We start from the raw sequence: 19793 nt of genomic DNA on the forward strand, positions 1-19793 counted from the left end.
AAAATCACATGATAGACAATTCACCAATGGCTCGTTCAGCAGCTCAGATGATTGAGTGCTTGCTGTTACTGGTGTATTCTTCTAGATCTAAAATCCGATTGAATGAGCTAAAAGAATACACCAATGCATTCAGCGGACTCCACAGTCTAGTGAGCACTCGCTGTTATTGGCATATTCTTTTAGTTCATCCAATCAGAATTTTAGATCTAGAAGAATACACTAATAACAGCGAGCGCTCATTCAACTGTTGAGTCCGCTGAACGCAGCTATTGGGTGCATCCAGATGCGCAACCGCTCATTGAGCGTTCAAGGAGCTCTTTTATCTGATTAATCTATATTTTAGGATCTAACAGAATATGCCGATCAGATGAAAGAACTCACTGGATGCACTCAGCTGATGATCCAATGTTTTCCGCAATTATGTTATCACCGAAGTCCTTTTGATAGTCATGTTGATAGTCAGAAAAATTTGCTCAGGATTTGGTTGACGGTCTTTATAAGTATCACGTGACTACATATTATTATGATTTGTACATATGTGAGCAGTGAATCAAGAAATGGAAGCCTTCATCGGAAGTATCGCTTGACAGCACTCGACGTCAAACATACATATAGTGGTGAAGTGAACAGTCTAGTTATAGAAAGCTATAGTTTAAAGGTTTAAACTTTTCCTCGGCGACGTCGACGTCGACGTCATGCGCGCAGGCGATCGTCGCGCCATTCGCGACGATGTTCGACGTTCCGTCGTTCCCTCGACGATCCGACGATTGCGTCAATGCCGAGGTGGAGCGTATAACGCGTAACTGAAGTGTGTGTCCCCTCTCCGAAGGGTGTCCTGTATTTTCGGACGTGCCTGTCGCCCCTTCTACTACGCTGCACACCTTCTGTGCCTCTGCGTTGCGTTGCTTCTAAAGTCGCAGAAGTAATTCGACTCCGCAATTGAGGACGATTGATGTATCCTGTGGATACAATGACGGGATGAGATGTAGAATGTAGATCTTTCGGAGCTGCGTGACAACGTCATGTCATTTTGGAGCAGACAACCGCGAGGCTAATTACGTATCGATCTCTGATCATAGGCGATGTGTCCTCGTGTTATTAGTAAACCGTGGATTTCAACACATCGGTAAAGATCATCCGTCGAACGAGAGAGATGGAGATCCTCGGCGACTACGAATACAATCCTAAGGATCTGATCGGCACTGGTGCCTTTGCCGTGGTTTTCAGGGGTAGGCATCGCAAAGTGAGTATCATCTAGTTCTTACCTTATGTTCCTCCTCCAAAACAGAGATTGATTGATTGTCATTAAAAATTACCTGAAATATATACATATATTTATAGATGAATATATATACATCTTAATAAAGAATGTGTGTGTGTGTGTGTTTGTTTGTTTGTTTGTTTGTTTGTTTGTTTGTTTGTTGTTCTTAGATATATTAAATACACTTCTTTGTGAAGATTCCATTGTTTTAGTAATCTTGCAAGTCTTTCTGAAACTTCTTTGTAAAACTTTTTATCAAGATAGATAACATAACGCAATATTGTAGATATAAATGGGTTTTCTTAAGTGTTGTGTCTACAATACTAGAAATCAGTCCGAGATCTCAGGCAGAGAAATAATGGATTAATCACATTAGTCATCTGACTAAATTGTTTAAATATAGTTCGTTAATTCTTTCTGCATTTAAGATCTTGAAACAATTTTTAGCATCATAAACACAATGCATTTTTATATTAATAGGAATGTATTTGTTAGAAGTTTCTGAGATTTTTAATATAGAACTTTATTATTTTATTGTTGTAAAGGAATCTACTTGTGAGATTTCTTTGTAAAATGTCTTCCGTGAGTTAACATATCTATTAAACTTTTTAGATTTGAAATTTATATTCTACATTTTGGAATTTAATTTGAATTCATTTTTTTTAAATTAATTTAGATTAATTAATTTTATTACAGGATGATTTAATAATTTTTATTATATTAATATTGAATAATAATAATTTTGTCTATTTTTATATTTTGCAGAAACCAAATTTGGTAGTAGCTATCAAGAGCATCACAAAGAAGACTTTGGCTAAGTCACAAGACTTACTGAAAAAGGAGATCAAAATTTTAAAAGTACGTCCTTTTTGCTCATAACGAATTTTCAAAATTTTATGAACATTAGCAGAAAAAACAAGAATTATTAAAAAATATATGTTTGCTATAATATTGCATTTTTACTGTAACAAATTTTTTATGTGCTTTATCTTACAGGCATTAACTAAACTACATCATGAAAACGTTGTTGCATTGTACGATTGTAAGGTGAGAGAATTATCTTTATAAGAATATCTATACAAGAATATTATGAAATCATTAAAATTAATGTTATTTTGATGCAGGAATCTAATCATAATGTCTTCCTGGTTATGGAATATTGCAATGGTGGAGATTTGGGAGATTATTTAAATGGTGAGCAGACACAAACACATACACAAATTTTTTTAAATTGCACAATACTTGAATAAAATGAAAACAATGAAACTTTAATGCGTTAAGGTGCCTTTTCATGCCGACGCTTGACGTTCATTTTTTTGATGCGTCAAAATAAGTCAGGTGATAGAAATTGACGAATATCAAGCGTCAATTTTGATCACGTTACTTATTTGACGCTGAAAATGAGCGTCGGGCGTCAGCATGAAAAGGCATCTTTATAGAGTGAATAGGGATTTAATGAATAAATAATTCGTATCTTTTGTAATAGCAAAAGGTACTCTTTCCGAGGATACCATCCGATTGTTTCTCAAGCAGTTGGTTCGTGCGATGAAAGTACTGCACGCCAAAGGGATTGTCCACAGAGATCTGAAGCCACAGAATATCTTATTGAATCACAACTGTGGCAAAGCCTGTCCACAGCCACATGAAATAACATTAAAGATAGGTACAAACGTTTTTATTTCTCTATTTTTCTTTTTTTTTTTTAAGATCGATTTCTCTATTAATAAATGATATTGACATGATACATTTCTTTTTGTTTCAGCGGATTTTGGTTTTGCTAGGTTCCTGCAGGAAGGCGTAATGGCTGCGACTTTGTGTGGATCGCCGATGTACATGGCGCCCGAAGTCATTATGTCTCTTCAGTATGACGCTAAGGCAGATCTATGGTCCGTTGGAACTATATTATACCAGTGTCTTACCGGAAAGGCACCACATCCCGCAAATAATCCTCATGCACTCAAGTCGATCTACGAAAACACTGTGAATCTTGTTCCTAGGTACAGAAATGTCTAATAAGAATTTTTCATCTAATAAGAATTTTTTGATATATATAATTTATATTGGAATTGGATGAAAATATTTCTGAATTATAGATTTAAATGTTTCTTTCTCTAAAAAAGCAGCGGATTCTTTATATGTTTATAAAATTCTTCATTGCGCCACTTGTCATATATTTATATTTAATCATATTAGCTTTTTCTAATTTTTTAATCTGGCCTATTTCGAAATTTTTATTTTTTTAATTTTACGTTAAGAAGAAAAAATTATAGCAAAAAAAATATAGAAGAAAGAGTATCATGTTTATTCTTTTAGTATACCACCTGGAACATCAACTGAACTGACGAATCTCTTGATGGGCTTGCTGAGGCGCGAAGCGACTGACCGTATGGATTTCGATCAATTCTTTGGTCATCCTTTCCTCACGGGTGTTCGAGAGAGTCCAAGTCCAAGCCCCGTGCCTACCGAGCTACCGGCGTCACCAGGAACAATGGCAATTCCGATTGAGGAAGGAACGCCGATTGTCAATAGACTGGAGCCCGAGACGACAGAAACTCCTTGCTCTAGTCCCGATGATGATTTCGTCCTTGTGCCGAGCGACATCAGTAGCGATACTGACAATAATCCGCCAGTCAAGTAAGTATACATATATTATGGTGATCTGAAAAGAAAAATGAAGACAAAAAAAAGTTAGTAAAAGTTATGCAAAACAATCAGGAAAAATTTAATATCGAGTTTGAAATATGCTCTAAAACTGATTTCGTAATCTTCATATATTTTTATATCTTTATTTTTACTTTGTTATTTAGATATAAAATGTTTTATTAGAATGGTTATCTTACATTCAGTATTTCTTAGGTATACCAAACAAGTAAGCAGAGAAGCTGTTAGTCCACCTCGACCGTGTTTATCGAAATTGGGCGAGTATGTAACATTTTATTCTTCTTAGATATATCAATTTTAATCAAATTACAAATTTTTTAGACATAAGATCAAGTTATTATTTTGGCATTATTATCGTATTTTTTATTACTTTTCTATGATTATCCATTAGATATACTAAACAGACGAGTAGGGAAGCCATCAGTCCACCCAGACCATGCTATCTACCGATTTCTGAGCCAATTCCCGTTCCATGTCAACGAAACGCAGTGGCTCAGCAACCACCACAATCTCCTTCGACAAATGCTGCCCGTTCTGGCAGCAGTGTCGTGCCTCGTTCACAACCGATCAGCATGAAACGCAGCGTGGATTCTCACAGAAATCATCCACCAAGCATTGGTTCCCTCAGTCCACCTAGTGTGCAGTTTGTCATCGGCACTCCACCCGGTAGAAGGTATGGATATGTCTTCAAATGAGTTTAGATTCAAAAATTTTTTTCTCTTTTTTTTGTAGATTCTTAAATAATCTAAATTATAGAATTCTGTTATCTTTCTTGAATTAAAATAAAATAATAAAATAATTAGAAGAGAAAAAGAGAAATAATTTTTATTAATAAAAAGTAATTATATATATGTATATATTTTTATAGAAAACTTAATTTATTTTGTTAATTTTAATTCTTATTAATATAGATTAATTTTAATTTTAATTTAATTAATTTTTTAATTTTTTTTAGTAAGGATTAGGAAAAATAAAGAATAAATTAAACTGAGATTAGAGTTAATTCTATCTTTGGCAGAAATAGAAACATTCCATTTAATTACGTTTTGTACGTTGCTAATGGAATAAATAAATCGCATGGAACAATTAACAGTCTGTTAATCTAGTATTGTACGTTTATTAAACTTTGTTTTGTTTTTTTTTTTTTGTTAAAATTATATTGAATTTTTATAAAACCTTTTATCATTTTTTTTTTTATTAAAGATTCAGACATTCAGAAATAATAAAACGTAAACTAAACTAAAAGATTAAAGTTAATATCAATAATTAGGTTGAGCGAGACTCCACCACCACCCAATACATGGCAAGTCAGCCCTGTAGCGAGACATTCACACACGCCGAGTGGAACCTCACCGTTACGACGTTCCACGGGTAATAACAGTGCATCCTCGCCGTTGCTCACAGGTCCACTAGCAGTACTCGGCTCGCCTACTTCGCGAGCTTTTCAAGACAACAACAATACTCTTAGACATTCGCCTGTCATACCCTTCGGCACAAGGGCCGTCACTCTTCCGGAAATATCTGGTAATGCTTTGGCTATTGTCAAAAAATCTAACGTCGGAGCTGTGCGGAATATCTGTATCATAGTAGAGAGTCACTAACTTATAATCTAATAATTCCAATGTCGTCTTAATGGATATTTTGTTCGAAAGTTATATTAGATAAGTATGAAAAAAGAGAAATATTTTCTCTACAAATCGTTTACGTACTTTCCCTATAAATCATAGATATACTTATTGACTTTTAATTATCTATTTTATCTATAGAAGCCGGTAGTTTCCAAAGTCTGTTTCCCGATATACCTCCGACGACAATCGAAGATCGTCCGTTAACGTTTATTGCGCCGGAGCTACCGGAGGAGACACTTATGGAGCGTGAGCACAACGAGATTCTGGCCAAGTTGAATTTCGTCGTAGCATTGTGCGAATGCGTATGCGAAGTCGCCAGATCCAGGGCTGGCCCGCTCGGAAACATCGAACAACCGGCACCTCTCGGCAGCATCGAACAGGCTGGCAATGCAGCCACTAGAAAACGTGCCGAGCAGGTCATCCTTCTGGTACGAGCTCTTCAGTGGCTTAGCTCCGGTCTGAATTTGGCCACTCAGGAACTTAAAGCAGGAAGGCTGCAACCAACAGCCACTGTGAAGGATGGTAAAGTTCTTATTATTGTATTTTTAACATTAGATATTGATAATGGATCACATATATTTAAAAATGCTAAATGCTAAGTTTGAACATTTCAAATTTTAAATTAAAATATTTATCCTGAATTTTAAAACAGATTCTAAAACTTTAGAATATATAAAATTAAAAAATCCTAGAAATTTAAAAATTTTGTTTTAAAATAAATCCATACATATACCATTGTATACATGGTATTATATAAATTAATGCGATGTAAGATTTTGTTTCTATGTGTCTTTCAAATTATGAAGTGCATTCTATATTTTATTATTTGTAACTTAAAAGACACATTAGTGTCTATTTCTATATATTATCATTAAGAATAAATTTCTTTACAAATGCTAAAAGTATTGCGACAGCCACATCACTTTATATAATTTATTTATTAAACTTACATATATTATTACATATATTATTTGTTAATTAAACTTAAGTTGATATATGAGCTATATAAACTGTAACTAAATTAAATTGCTCTTTTTTAAATATTGCAGTTGTCAGTACTATGAACGAGAAATTCAAATCGTGTTTGACGGAATGCAAGCAGCTGAATAGCGTGGGGCTTCTTCGTCAAACAGGAGCTACGGCGGACAAAATACTGTACAATCATGCGATTCACATGGTATCAAAAAATAACTCTATATTTTTTAAATTACGCTTATCACGCCTCTGATTTCTTTATCCTGAGGCTGAATATACGTCTATGTTTGACGATTAAAAACAATGCAATTTCGATTAATATGATATTTGAAGTATTTGATAGGATTATTTATACTTTCACAGTGTCAATCAGCGGCATTGGACGAGCTATTCGGAAAAGGTGGTGAATGTTTCCAACGATATCACACGGCGCAAATATTATTACATTCGTTAGCGCAACATGTCAGCCATAGTCAGGATCGAGCTCTACTTATCAAATGTACGTATTGTTTTCGCTCTGATGGATCTTCGTTGAATCGTAAACAAATCTGTTCATTTTTTTTTAATGACTTTGAAAAATCTAGAAAAAATATTTTCGATGATAGTAAAAATATTATCTCGATTATTTTTGATGACTCGTGTAACTTCTTTTTTAGTTTATATATATTTAAAATTTTAATTTAATATAAAAACAAAATAAAAGTGTAAAATTCGCTCGTGTTATGCAAAATAAACCGCAAAAATATAAAACACCTTTGCACATCAACTTAATATTTATTTATCAATTTAACTTATCAATTACAATTTTATACATTGTGTAAGATGTATTTGTTAAGTCTCTTTTTCGCTCATTTATAATAAAAAATAAAATTAGATTATTTTGCCAATATAATCTTTGTTCGATTTTATCTTATTTTATCGTTCATAGTGATCACAGTTTGTCATTGATTTCAGATAAAGAGGCAGTGGAAAAGCGACTGTACGTGCTACAACAACAAGGCTACATCTACGCAACCGAACCCACGTAGCGCTTGTGAAACATGGCAGCTGAATACGGCGGCAATAGCCGCCTACAAGAGATCCCGCTCGAGCAGCCGCCCGTATCATCGTACTCGATATCGCTCTTCTGTAATATATTCTGCCCTATTCTGTACAAAAGGCGAGATTGATGCCAAGATCACAGCTTTAAAGGCGGGAGTTCTCCAAATTCACGGCTGACATTACTTTACCGAGGCTAATTAATTAAAGAAGACTCCGTAGCTCCATACGGAATAGGGTAGACAGTGAAGAAAATGAAAGTCTCCTGTCCACACCATCTGTTTCCCATCCATCCTTTCCCAGGTTACTTTATATGATTTATTAAAGCTTATATATAGTACATTTAAGATATTACACTGTATAATGTACGTACACGTGGTCGGTTAGCTGATCTTTATTTCGTATATCGATCAATAAACATGTGTATACTAACGGCGTTGTGCGTTCAATGCAAAGGCACGTCTCGTCGAACCCGACGACTGAAGTGGTCCATAACGATAATGATGTACGAAAGTGAATGATGGGCACTCGATTATCTCAATTTTTTTAAGATTATAAAAGAACAGCCAATTGATAAGCTTAGACTTATTCATATCAATGCAATGATACCAAGTTTTTCAACGCCTTTGAATAACAAGTATTTTCGCACATAATCTTTTTTTAAATAACTTTACATAGAAAAAAAAGAAAAAAAACTACTACAAAGTATTTCATTCAATGCTATACTAATACAAATAAAGAAAAAGCAATAGACTCTAATAGAAATACTTCGCGGTGATTCTCCTCTTTTCATCGCTTTCATAAAAGATCTCTTTTAACAGAGATATATGCAAATATTCGATTTTTATATATTTAAATCTTACTCAAAGTACTTGTTAAGCCCACCATTAGCATTAATCTCGTGAGGAATGCTCTTTTAACATCAAAAAGTTGGCTTTCTAAGCAGACGTCCACGGCATCGCTGTGTGTCTCTCTATTCCCCCTTTCTTTTGCTATATAAATTTCCTTAGTTCTTCTTTCCCTCGGCTTTCTCAATAGCGGGAGGCTGTTTATTATCCCGATAGATGATGTAATTGATTGTCGCGGCGAAAGAGTTCCACAGGACGTAGGGAATGATGAGATAGCCGGCAGTGGGATTAACGTGGAAGAACACGACCCCAACCGCCGCCGTGCTGATCCACAACGCCGCAATTTCGTAGAGAGCCTGTGTACGGATGTAAAACGATAGTCTTAATAACATTTTCGACCGAAGCGAAGTTTTATAGAATCGCTCCAAAAATGCTTAACGATGTCATTCTATTTCCAATTAAATGATTTATAAAAATGATTTATAAAACGGTTCTTTGTAGCTGAACTAGTATATACTCGTTGTACTTAAAATGAAATAGATATATATTTGAAGTTCGATGAAAAAAATTTTTAATGTTGTGACAGATCGTATATAAAAAATCTGAAACATACACCGTTCTTGTCCTGAAAATTAAACTGAAAATATACTGGGAAATAATTATATGTATAAAATAGATTTTTCGTTAAAATCAGTTAAACATGAGTTCGCAAAAATTGGATCTAACCACATTCAAAGCAATCTCTAAACTCGCTTCGGTCTAAAATCATTGTAAGATTCAGGGATTGTTCGAGCAAATTGGGCATTGATAACTTTTTTTTTTTTTCAAATCGTCTTATCTAACCAGGAATTATTGCATATTTTTAAAAATGGAGATTATGTATTATACAAAATATTCTTATAAAGTTTTATTGATTATATATAATCTTTACTTCTAAAAATATAAATTCAAGTCGATTTGAAAAAAAATATAAGCTGTCTTCTTCGTAATTATATGAAAAAGAAATTAGTTTCTAGTTTCTCTGTTTTCACTAGTCATATATTTATTCACGAATTAGATAGAATTAGTAAGATACTCGTCACACATGGAACGTAGAGGTCCAAGTTCGAATCCTGACGAGAAAATATTTTTCGCAATAAATTCTTTACAATTCTTTAAGATCCTCATTAGCATCAACATTATTAATTGCTTAACAATTTAATTTGTACTATTACGTATTCCAACTTTAATTTAGTTCCTTTCTTTTTCTCTCCAATGTGAAAAGAAAAAAAGAAAAGGTGAACTCTGCAAGTTTAGTTTAAAAAGGGCAAGGCCCCTATTCTTGAAAAGTATCGCATACGAAAAAACTATGGAAATACTATAGTATGTGTTACATATACTATAGCATTTCTCTAGTTTTTCGTATGCGATACTTTTTAAGAATAGGGGTCCAGGTCCGTTGTATTTCAAGACAACAAATAATTGGCGCGCCATTTGCTTGATCTAGAAATTGTAAGAGTCACGCAAAAATATTATCAGACATCATCATTTGCTTTGACCGAATATGACCTTCTATAGCTTTCGTCACTTATTTGTGTTAATTAGGATTAATATTAAGCGATGCGAATTTCGAAAAGATCTTGAATCTACCTAGATATCTTCCAATATAAATAATGTAGCAATAAAAAATTGATTAATGGTAAATTTATAATTATGATAAAATTATGCGAAAAACACTCGAACGATCTCAGAGATTTACGATTAATGTATGCGTGCGCGCGTGTGTATGTGTATGTAATCAGATGTAATACCAATTTTATGTTACGAGTCTCGAAGAATAGCGGCGTCCACGACCAGTTGAGGGCGAGATTAAGGCCGTAGACGCTGAGCGGTACGGCCGCCCCCTCGAAGCCACCCCCATCTCGCCATACAAGGTACGACGAGTAGCCCATTGTACAGTAGATGGTGGTCCACATGGGCCCGAATACCCAATTCGGCGGGGTGTACTTTGGCTTTTTCAGCGTCTGGAACAAGAGAGTGACGGATTAAGCGCGGCGGACACATCTATACGTACAAAAGCGATATATACGTGTTATTATATCATTAGCGGTAAGGTGTAATTTATTGTAAACACACTTGAGCATTTCCGCGATTGACGGTAGATAGAAGCGCTGCTTGGTCATTCTTTAAGTTAAGCCTCCTATTTCTCTTTCACACGAAAAGAGATTTTGTGTAAGCGAAATAAAAGTATCGAAATAACGTATCGGCACTTACTTTGCAACATAAATATTCTAGAAAAGATTTCTGATTTTCTCTTGAATATTTACAAAAACCTATCTTCTTCTTACGTATCCTATAAAGCGATACTCACGGAATCATAGATTGTGCCCTAACTCACTGATTACATAAGCATGATTACAGATTTATAGTTATACCAAGTTATATATAATTATTGAGTTTTTTGTAGTGAATGGTCGTGTTCAGAATATTTATTTGACAACTATTGAAAGTTTTTTCCTTGAGATAAGATTCTTTTAAATCTAAAAATATAATAGCGTAAAAAAAAAGCACTAAGGGGCCCGCACTTTCCATAACAGTAATCGTACCATAAGAATTAACCAATCAAAGCTGAAAGTTTTTGACAATTCTTGACTGTGATTGATTAATTTTTACGGTATACCTTATGGTTATTGTTAGGGAAAATGTGTGTAGGCCTCCTAAACATTGGCGTAGCTATAGTTGCCAGTTCTAGTCAATTCTTCTCATTGATTCATATTCTATCTGCATGTACGCTAATTCTCTCTCTTCTTCCTTTGCGTTTGAATTTCACTCCAGCTAGTATCTGCACTTTGAATTTGGTGGATCTAGAAGTTGCTGAACGGTGTATTAATTCACCCATCAAGTATTTTTATCATTTGATAGAAAAATAGCATCTTTGAAATGAACTTCTTCTGAATGCGAGCATTCATAAATCTCTTTAAATTATTTAAATGCTCATCATTCAAGCGATCGATATTCATAATTATTTTTTCTTCATTATATCGAGTAATCCGTTAAATAAGCTTGACATTTAAATTGCCGATAAGACAAATTCTATATAGATCTTTATATTTATTACATAAAATCTTTTCTTTATTTATAGATGGATGTAAACCTGAAAAGTTTTGTAGTTCTTTTTTTGAAAGACTGTACATATGAAGATTACATAGAGAAAGAAGATATTGCGAAATAATAGAAAAACACATCCAAAAAAAGGTATATTATTTATGTATTACTTTTCTGAATGAGAGATTTTATGACGACTATAAATTCTTAAAAAAGTAACCGAATTGATTATAGATTCGCGGAATTATTTGCTATAATTATTATTGATTATGAGTACAATGCTCAGATATGTATCTTGTCCGAGTCTGTTTGTTGGAATTTGCATTTATATATCGCGTATGTTATGAATAATTGTAAAGATAAATATTACACAATTTTAAGCTAATCATAATCATGATTATAGATAATATATAGTTACACGAAAGAAGTTTAGATAAATACATACAGTTATAATATTTCTAAATATAAATAATTCATGATATATATTTATTATATATAACCATAAAATTATAATTGTAAACTATTATAAATATCAGATTATAAAGAAATATAATTGCAAGTAATTATGAATAGTATTATAAATAGTAGTAATATTGCATAATTCCTGTGTGTTATTAAAATTTAATGAAGATAAATCAAGATATGAGATATGATTTTTTATATTGCAGCACACAAAGTGGATCGAATGATCTAAGTAGCACCATTTACATTTCGCCAGTTACTATTATATCGATTCGTGCATATACCAAATGACCTTCACCTACAAACGTTTCTGCGAGTTTATATTTAGATTCTGCAAAAAAAGCGCATAGCAACGAAATATTCTTTCAAATAAATAACGCTTTGTTTAATTTCTCGTATCGCAACAATGACATAATTTTACCGACGCACTTGCATGTGATGTCATCTCACCTCGTACCAGCTCATATTTTTTTTAACGAAGTAGCTGTCGATCCAGCCGCCAATGTTAGGGCAGACAGTCGCCGTCAACATGGGCCAATTGATCTTTACCGGCATCTTGGCTCCTCAATGCGCACCTGTTCACTTTAATGTACAGACAGTAGAATAGGATGTGCAAAGTTCGCGCGACGTGCACACTCGTAGAGAATGTCGATAAAGACTGGTTGTGCTTACCTAAGCGTCGTAGATTGTGATGACTATTGCTTTTTCAGACAGTGGCGTAGCTATAGTTGCCAGTTCTAGTCAATTCTTCTCATTGATTTATATTCTATCTGCATGTACGCTAATTCTCTCTCTTCTTCCTTTGCGTTTGAATTTCACTCCAGCTAGTATCTGCACTTTGAATTTGGTGGATCTAGAAGTTGCTGAACGGTGTATTAATTCACCCATCAAGAATTTTTTTTTCATTTGATAGAAAAATAGCATCTTTGAAATTTTTTTTTAGATGAAGTCAAGATCATATCTAAAATTATAATGAAGAAAAAGGAAGTAGGAAAATAAGAATTTTTCAATAAAATCAACTCACTTGATATGCATGGATCATTCGCTCCTACTTAATTTGTCAAAAATATATATATATTGTTAATTATTATATAATAAAATGCACATAATATATACAATTTGTGTACGTTTTATATTAATTCATTATAGTATCCGCAGTAAAATATCATTCACGGTGTTTGACAAGACATGCATTTTCATGCTCAGATATGATATAAACGGAATAGAAGTGTTAAAGGAAAGAGAAACTTGTTAAAGAAAATTCGGATTAGCAACTCGGTGTCCAAGTAACTTTCAACTACGGATTATCGTTGTAGGATTAGGCGGCTCGGTATGCGTTTATTTACACATGAGTAAATACATTTCAATAAATACATTTGGAGCAAAATATGTCATAATTATACTATACAAGATTCGTTTTCGGTGCACTTTGTGCGATATCTCGTACGAAATAAACGTGATATCACGTGTATTTATGTATATGTATATTCATGTATATCTGCATGTAGAGTAACTACGTAATTTAGATGCATGTGTGTGTGTGTGTGTATGTGTGTGTGTATAGAGTATTTTGTCAAATATGAGCATAATTTTTCTGAATTTCGCTAGTACTTTTAGTTATTTTAAGAAAACAGCCTGTACATATGCATTTGTACGTGTGTATTTGTGTACATATATATATATATATATGTGTGTGTGTATACACATATAAATTACCGCAAATATAGATTAGCCCGCCTCTTATCGAATGCGATTTGTGTTTGGGTCAATATTTGCGCATCATATTGCGTGTCATGATAGAACCATAATATCGAGTTAGTAATTCAATTAAAAATAAATGCGTATATTTGGAGTAATCCAAGTGAATATATATGTAGATTTCGAAATGGAATAGAACAAATTGTGATGTGAATCTGGAATTGATTTTTCTTCAATCAAAACTATCGTGACGTCAAATGATGCTTAATTAGAAATTCTAAATAATGGATATTTTTCAGAAGAAAATAAAATTTAAAAAAATTACGTTAATTTTAATTAATTTTGATTAATTTATTCAATTGTTATTAATTGTCATGTATGAATACACACACACACACACACACACACACACACACACACACACACACACACACACACACACACGCACACACACACAAAATAATTAATATATGTTAATTATTTAATTTCAAATAGATTTGCATAATTTCTGTCTATGGAGGTTCTTAATTTTGAAACATAATTGAAAAATGATATTTTTTAAATACATTTTCTTATATAAAAAACTAATTTGTCAAAATTCGTTGAGCAGCAGAGCCTATTGTTGGAATTAGACAAGTTTATTTCAGGACGGTCAAAGAGTATAAAGAATGTTTTCGAGAACACTTGACAATGGACTATCCAAGAGTAAAGTAATTAAAAATACGCGGAAACTTCTTTATTTGTGATCAAAGTCACTCACATCGTGTATGCGTGTATATGTATACGTGTATTACTTCCATTGCTAAACGCAACAAAGTACTGTGTTCGTTATATTTTAGAGCCAACACCAACACCACTTTATAGCGTATTCATCTTTGTTTAATTTTTCCTCCAATTTATTTTCCATGTAATTAAGTCGAACTTTTCATCAGCTGGAAGTATTTAAAATTCTTCCTTCACTCACTTTTTTCATCTTTATTGTCCTTATCTCGTGTTCTTCTCTCTTTTCTGCGATCGGGTTTAAAAGCGAACAGTTGATCCTTAACGCGATCCTTGACGAGTTTTTGTGGGATTACCATGATGGTGGTAGTGGTATTACCCAGAAATAGTACGAGGAACATGGCGCTAAGCACTGGTACGTGCCATGTCGCCTCCGGATGATATGCTAGTTCGTACAACGTATACGCGTTATAAAGCTGAAATAAATAACCAGCGAAGAGGAACGGCAGCAGAAATGAAAGACCGCGCCACATCCACGAATGAAATCCCTCAATGGTGATATCCATATTGTCCCTCTCTCCTAGTGCTTTTAACCGGTATAAAACGCCACGTTGGTATCGAAATTGCAAATACTGGACTATACCTGAAAAATATTAGTTAAAAGTTTAGCTATTATACATAGTTGAAAATAAAATAGTGTTATTAGTTATATTTCAATTCTAGAGCTATTTACCTTTATTTATCTGTATTATTTTTATACTATTAGATTTGTATGACATTTTGCTAGAAATTATGCAATACTCACTGATATACACATTGAACCACATGAATTGGTTACGAAATTGATACCACGGTCCAGTATTCGGCCAGACTAGTAGAACACCGGATACCACTGTTGAGAGAAAATGATGGAATCTCCACCATCCTTTAATTCTTGATCCATTTACCTTGAGTATACTTTCTCTTATCGTTAATGTACAATAGTACCAAACGAGAAGAAACATAAAACTAAGTTCTAAGGTTCTGAAATATAAAATAAAACACAATAGATTATAAATAAATATATATAATAAATTTAGTAATATAATAATAAAAATGTAATGTCTTATTATAGTACATAATTTAAAATAGAAAACGCAACATTGATTATAATAAATTATATGGATAATATCTCACCTTATATTGGTAAATAGATTTAATACAGATAATACGAATCCAATGACTGACAACACTAATTTGAATTTCTCATATTCATCTTTATACTTGAATCTGAAAGCAATTATTATGAAATCACTCCAGATAAAGATATGTCAGATATGATTCTTAACAGTAACATACTTGTCACTTTTATTTAATATGGAGACATTAACACTGCCTAGAATAATTTGTAAATAAATGCCGTTTGATTTAGGTAATGTTTGCTCAATCTCCCTGAGTTGCTGTTCTCTCCTCGTCATAGATTTTTGCAATTCTTCTTGTGTTTCTATTGTATTTAGCCTAGAAATAGATAAACATTATATAAATTGTCATATATAATATCTTAATTTAAATAATAATTACAGATATTCCAAATATTATCGATATATCTTTCTAAGTATTTAATAAATAAAAACACTAATTAATTAATATAATTAAAAGTTATCGATTATTCTTCTAAAAAAAAATTTACAGGTTGGACTTACTGTTTTAAGGACTTGGATATTACACCCATTCGATATTTCTGATGAGAGATACCTTTGACGCATTTTGCTTGCAGCTCACCAATTTCTTCTAATTTCAAAATATATTCTCTATTTAGTACCTGAAAATAAATAAGATATCTTTAGAATACAACAACAATCAATAAATGTCTTCCATTTGATAATATAAGTGTCATTTTATCTTTGTTATTCATTGAATATCAAAAAAGATAGAAGGATACTTGTATCAACTTGGATTATTAAATGGAAAGCATCTTCCAATCTTGTTTATCAGTTAATAAATAACCATCATAACATGATTCGATTCATAACTAATTCGTGATTAATTGATAATGATCATTTGTTCATTCTTGTTAGTCTTTATGGATATTTTCCAAAAATGTATTAGGTTTGTTCATTTTAGCTAAAATTCTTGCACGGTTCATTTCTCTTCCTTTTCTCTTTATGTTGGAGAAAAACTTCAGCTAAAAAGAACAGGCCTATACAAATAACACAGTGTAACACAGTGAATCATTACATCCTTGTTGTTTGTTAATGTTAAACAAAAATCAAACGATCACTGTGTTACACATTTATTACATTATGTATTTTTTGTATTTTTATATTCGTGCAAATTAGATATATTTTACATCAGATAAGCATAAAAATCATACTTTATTTTTCTTTTAGCTCTGACATTGCACGAGTTACTGGAATAATCCAGAAAGTAATCGCGAGTGTGCGTAGTAATACTTGTACTTTAAAATAAAATTCTGCAGCATCATTCGCGGTTATTAAAATGCAGAATTATTAATCAGAGCGATTAGTAAAGAAAAATAATACAAGTCGCTCGCGCGTGATCGATTTATCGTCAAGGTCGCACGACATTACATGACGTTTGCGAAATCAAACCAAAACCGCAATTTTGTTTTCGTCTTCCTTCCGTGCGGTTTGGCGTGATTCGGGAATAACGATACGAGGGGATGAGACCTAACCTTGTCAGCCCCGTCCTACGCTAAGTTCAGATTCCCACTCAAGTGTCATCCAGGTATCATTCCATCCTTGTTGTTTATTGTGCATTAGATAAGAATGACATGATACCTGGGGAGCACCTAGATGGGAATCTGAACACGTCTCTACGATGAGGGAATCTCACCTCGAGTTCCTTGTAGTCTTGCACCAAATCGTTCCATTCCTTGAGACAGGTGTCGGCGTCAATATCCATCGTGTCGAGGAAAAGATATTCGATCTCAGGATACTGATGATGTTCGTCGGGATCGCAGAATGTAGGGAGATCTCAAAAGGCCTGTATGAATTTTCGAAAGGGAGATCTTGGGGAGACCACAGATGGGTTTGTCTGATCTCTCTCTTCTTCAACTCGTTGATTTTAGCCGTTAAACGGCAGCTCAGTAACCATGAAGTCCAAGAAGCTTCTTAGGAGAGGACTTTTTTTCAGCGGTTTCGTGATTCGCTCGCACTTTTTTACCCCAGGAGTCCCAAGACACGCGGTGAACGCGCGTCAGAGAAAGAAAAAAAGGATGGTGCAGCAGAGTGCAGCACAGTGCAGCTCCACGGGTCGACGACGACGACGACGACGTTCTTCCTTTACCTATGACTTCTACGAGTACCTACGAGTTGCTACAAGTGGCGGACGAAATGCCAGCCAGTTACCGCGGAATAACTCGGAGCGAGAAGGCGAAAGCAGCCGATATCCGACGGATAGATCGAACTATGCCTCGTTACCAATAATGACGCGATAACGCCGCGGTGCAGGCCGGTGCGAAGACCAGCGAAGAAGCGATACGTCCAAAAGTGTCGCACCACGCGCCGCTAAACGCGCGCGAGAAATGCGAGGATTATTTGGAGGATCGCCGACAATTGCCGAGCCTCCAAAATGGGCTACAAACGGGCCAAAAGATGGAGAAGAGGTCGCGCGGTTCGCGCCTGTCGCGGGCGATATCGATACTTCGATCGAGACGGGAAATATCGATACTCCGTGAACTTGGCTTTGAATCATGATTTCCTGCCGCTGGAGAACGGTCCTTGGAAAAAAGTGCGGAAGCTCGGCGAAGAAAACGAATCTTAAGATCGATCAAGCGTGGAATATATTGCTTCGATCTTTAATAACGCGCAACTGTAATATTAGGTACTTGATTAATATGTTAAAATAGCGATCGTTAAAGTAATCATTATTAACGCGAGACAAACAGGTTGGCCGCGCCCATGACGCGTCCGCTTTTTTTTATCTTGTCCAACTCTTTCCTTCTCTATTTTCGTTCCATTCATATTTATTATATTTTAACCGTTAATACACACACATTCATGTTCTGTGAATTTCTTTCCTTTGGAATACAGGAGCATAAATTAATTAGTAAATTAATTAATTAGGATAAATTAATTATATAGTGATCTCTATCTTTTTTTTTAATGTACAATTTTATAAATGTTTTCTAAAAATGTTAAAGTATATGTAAGAATAGTAAATATACAACGCTACCCCCATCTCCGATTTTGTCCCGAAATTTAAAAAATTTAATTCTATATTTTTACACGTAAAGTTATAGAATATAATTCAGAAAAGGAAATTGTTGCTCAAGTCCCGTTTTTTAATTTCAAATTTTTTTGATGTCACAAAAAGAATAAAAAGTTATAAGATACATTATACTGCATATTGAGCATAAAAATCTTTATAATTTTTGTATACTTATTATAAACATGATGACAATTAATCCGGGACACAAACTCATATCGTAATAAAGGATCAGTATGTCATCGTATATAGAAAGAGTTAATATTTATTTCTTTTTTTAAGAGTCGCTTCTGTCAATGTAAAATTAATTTTAATCTTGATTGCAAATCTCGATTTGACTTACACTTTGTTTTTTCTAATTCTAATTCTTAGAATTAGAAAAAGGTAAACAGCACTGTGAAACAAAACTGAAATTGAAGTTTATCTTACATTGACAGAACCAGGCCTTATAATTAGAAAAAGATGAAGAATTTTATCGAGATAAAAAATCGAGATTAAAGTTAAAGTACATTGGCAAATAATATAACAAATATAATTAGTCACCTAAAGTTTCGAAACAGATAAAATTGAAAAAAAAACAATTAAAAGAAAATGGAAGGGACGAATGAAATTTAAAATTCCATGACGTTTCAAAGCGCAAGAGACTTTTAACTCGAATCTTTCTACAAAAAGGCCTGAAATCACAATTACTTGATGATTATCGGACTGTAAATGTGTCACGACTTTCATTCCTATTTATTTTTTAGAAGCAAAATAGAAGAGGATGAAGCGGAGAAAAAAGAGAAAAGTGGATCTTGTTTGTCAAGTATATATCAGATGCATCCGAAATTTCGAAGGACGCAGGAATGTATAGACACGATATAAAACTCCACGTAGTTGATGTATTTTGAATAAACTCGGGATGTGTTAGCATATCTCGGGATGTAATCGAAGTGTCTCTCTCTGTGCTCTCGACAAACCGTCTCAGCTATTTTGACATTCAGATATCTGCGTCTTATTTATAGGTAGTATAGCCTGTGGAGCGATTTAAAGTTTTTTGGAGAGAAGAATTCTCTTTTCTTTCTTTTCCCCGCATGGAAAGTGAGACGCTTTAAAAAACATACCTGAACACATATTATAGAATTGTTTAGATTTATCGAAAATCTGAAAAGTAAAAATTGTAAATAAAAAATTTTTACTTTTTATTCTAGGGAAAAAGTTATCTATATG

The 19793-nt window shown here is 33.6% G+C and overlaps 3 protein-coding genes across 4 annotated transcripts; 1 reads left to right on the forward strand and 2 right to left on the reverse strand.

Moving 5' to 3' along the window:
* The first annotated feature begins 489 nt into the window (after nucleotides 1–489).
* Nucleotides 490–7569, forward strand: LOC108746950 (serine/threonine-protein kinase ULK2). Its single transcript, XM_018484089.1, has 14 exons — nucleotides 490–1243; nucleotides 2027–2119; nucleotides 2258–2308; nucleotides 2386–2455; nucleotides 2748–2924; nucleotides 3024–3258; nucleotides 3575–3895; nucleotides 4118–4183; nucleotides 4314–4595; nucleotides 5193–5446; nucleotides 5689–6072; nucleotides 6600–6727; nucleotides 6889–7024; nucleotides 7480–7569. The coding sequence occupies exons 1-14, from the start codon at nucleotides 1154–1156 to the stop codon at nucleotides 7551–7553; spliced, it is 2361 nt and encodes a 786-aa protein (XP_018339591.1). The 5' UTR covers nucleotides 490–1153; the 3' UTR covers nucleotides 7554–7569.
* Nucleotides 7570–8558: 989 nt separating this feature from the next.
* On the reverse strand, nucleotides 8559–12838 carry LOC108746951 (translocator protein). The gene is made up of 4 exons (XM_018484090.1): nucleotides 12630–12838; nucleotides 12408–12539; nucleotides 10202–10414; nucleotides 8559–8767 (listed from the first exon to the last, which is right to left on the reverse strand). Exons 2-4 carry the CDS (start codon nucleotides 12510–12512, stop codon nucleotides 8570–8572), a joined length of 516 nt encoding a protein of 171 aa, XP_018339592.1. The 5' UTR covers nucleotides 12513–12539; nucleotides 12630–12838; the 3' UTR covers nucleotides 8559–8569.
* Nucleotides 12839–14168: 1330 nt separating this feature from the next.
* On the reverse strand, nucleotides 14169–18195 carry LOC108746753 (transmembrane protein 120 homolog). 2 transcript variants are annotated; one of them, XM_018483695.1, is made up of 6 exons: nucleotides 17211–18195; nucleotides 16058–16176; nucleotides 15714–15872; nucleotides 15552–15644; nucleotides 15181–15398; nucleotides 14169–15018 (listed from the first exon to the last, which is right to left on the reverse strand). In XM_018483695.1, exons 1-6 carry the CDS (start codon nucleotides 17277–17279, stop codon nucleotides 14612–14614), a joined length of 1065 nt encoding a protein of 354 aa, XP_018339197.1. In that variant the 5' UTR covers nucleotides 17280–18195; the 3' UTR covers nucleotides 14169–14611. The 2 variants fall into 2 exon arrangements, with proteins under 2 accessions (XP_018339197.1, XP_018339198.1); XM_018483696.1 differs by lacking the exon at nucleotides 17211–18195 and adding an exon at nucleotides 16729–16831.
* Between the last annotated feature and the right edge of the window lie 1598 nt (nucleotides 18196–19793).

Source organism: Trachymyrmex septentrionalis, unplaced genomic scaffold (assembly GCF_001594115.1).
Source record: "Trachymyrmex septentrionalis isolate Tsep2-gDNA-1 unplaced genomic scaffold, Tsep1.0 scaffold19, whole genome shotgun sequence".
Classification (NCBI taxonomy): domain Eukaryota; kingdom Metazoa; phylum Arthropoda; class Insecta; order Hymenoptera; family Formicidae; genus Trachymyrmex; species Trachymyrmex septentrionalis.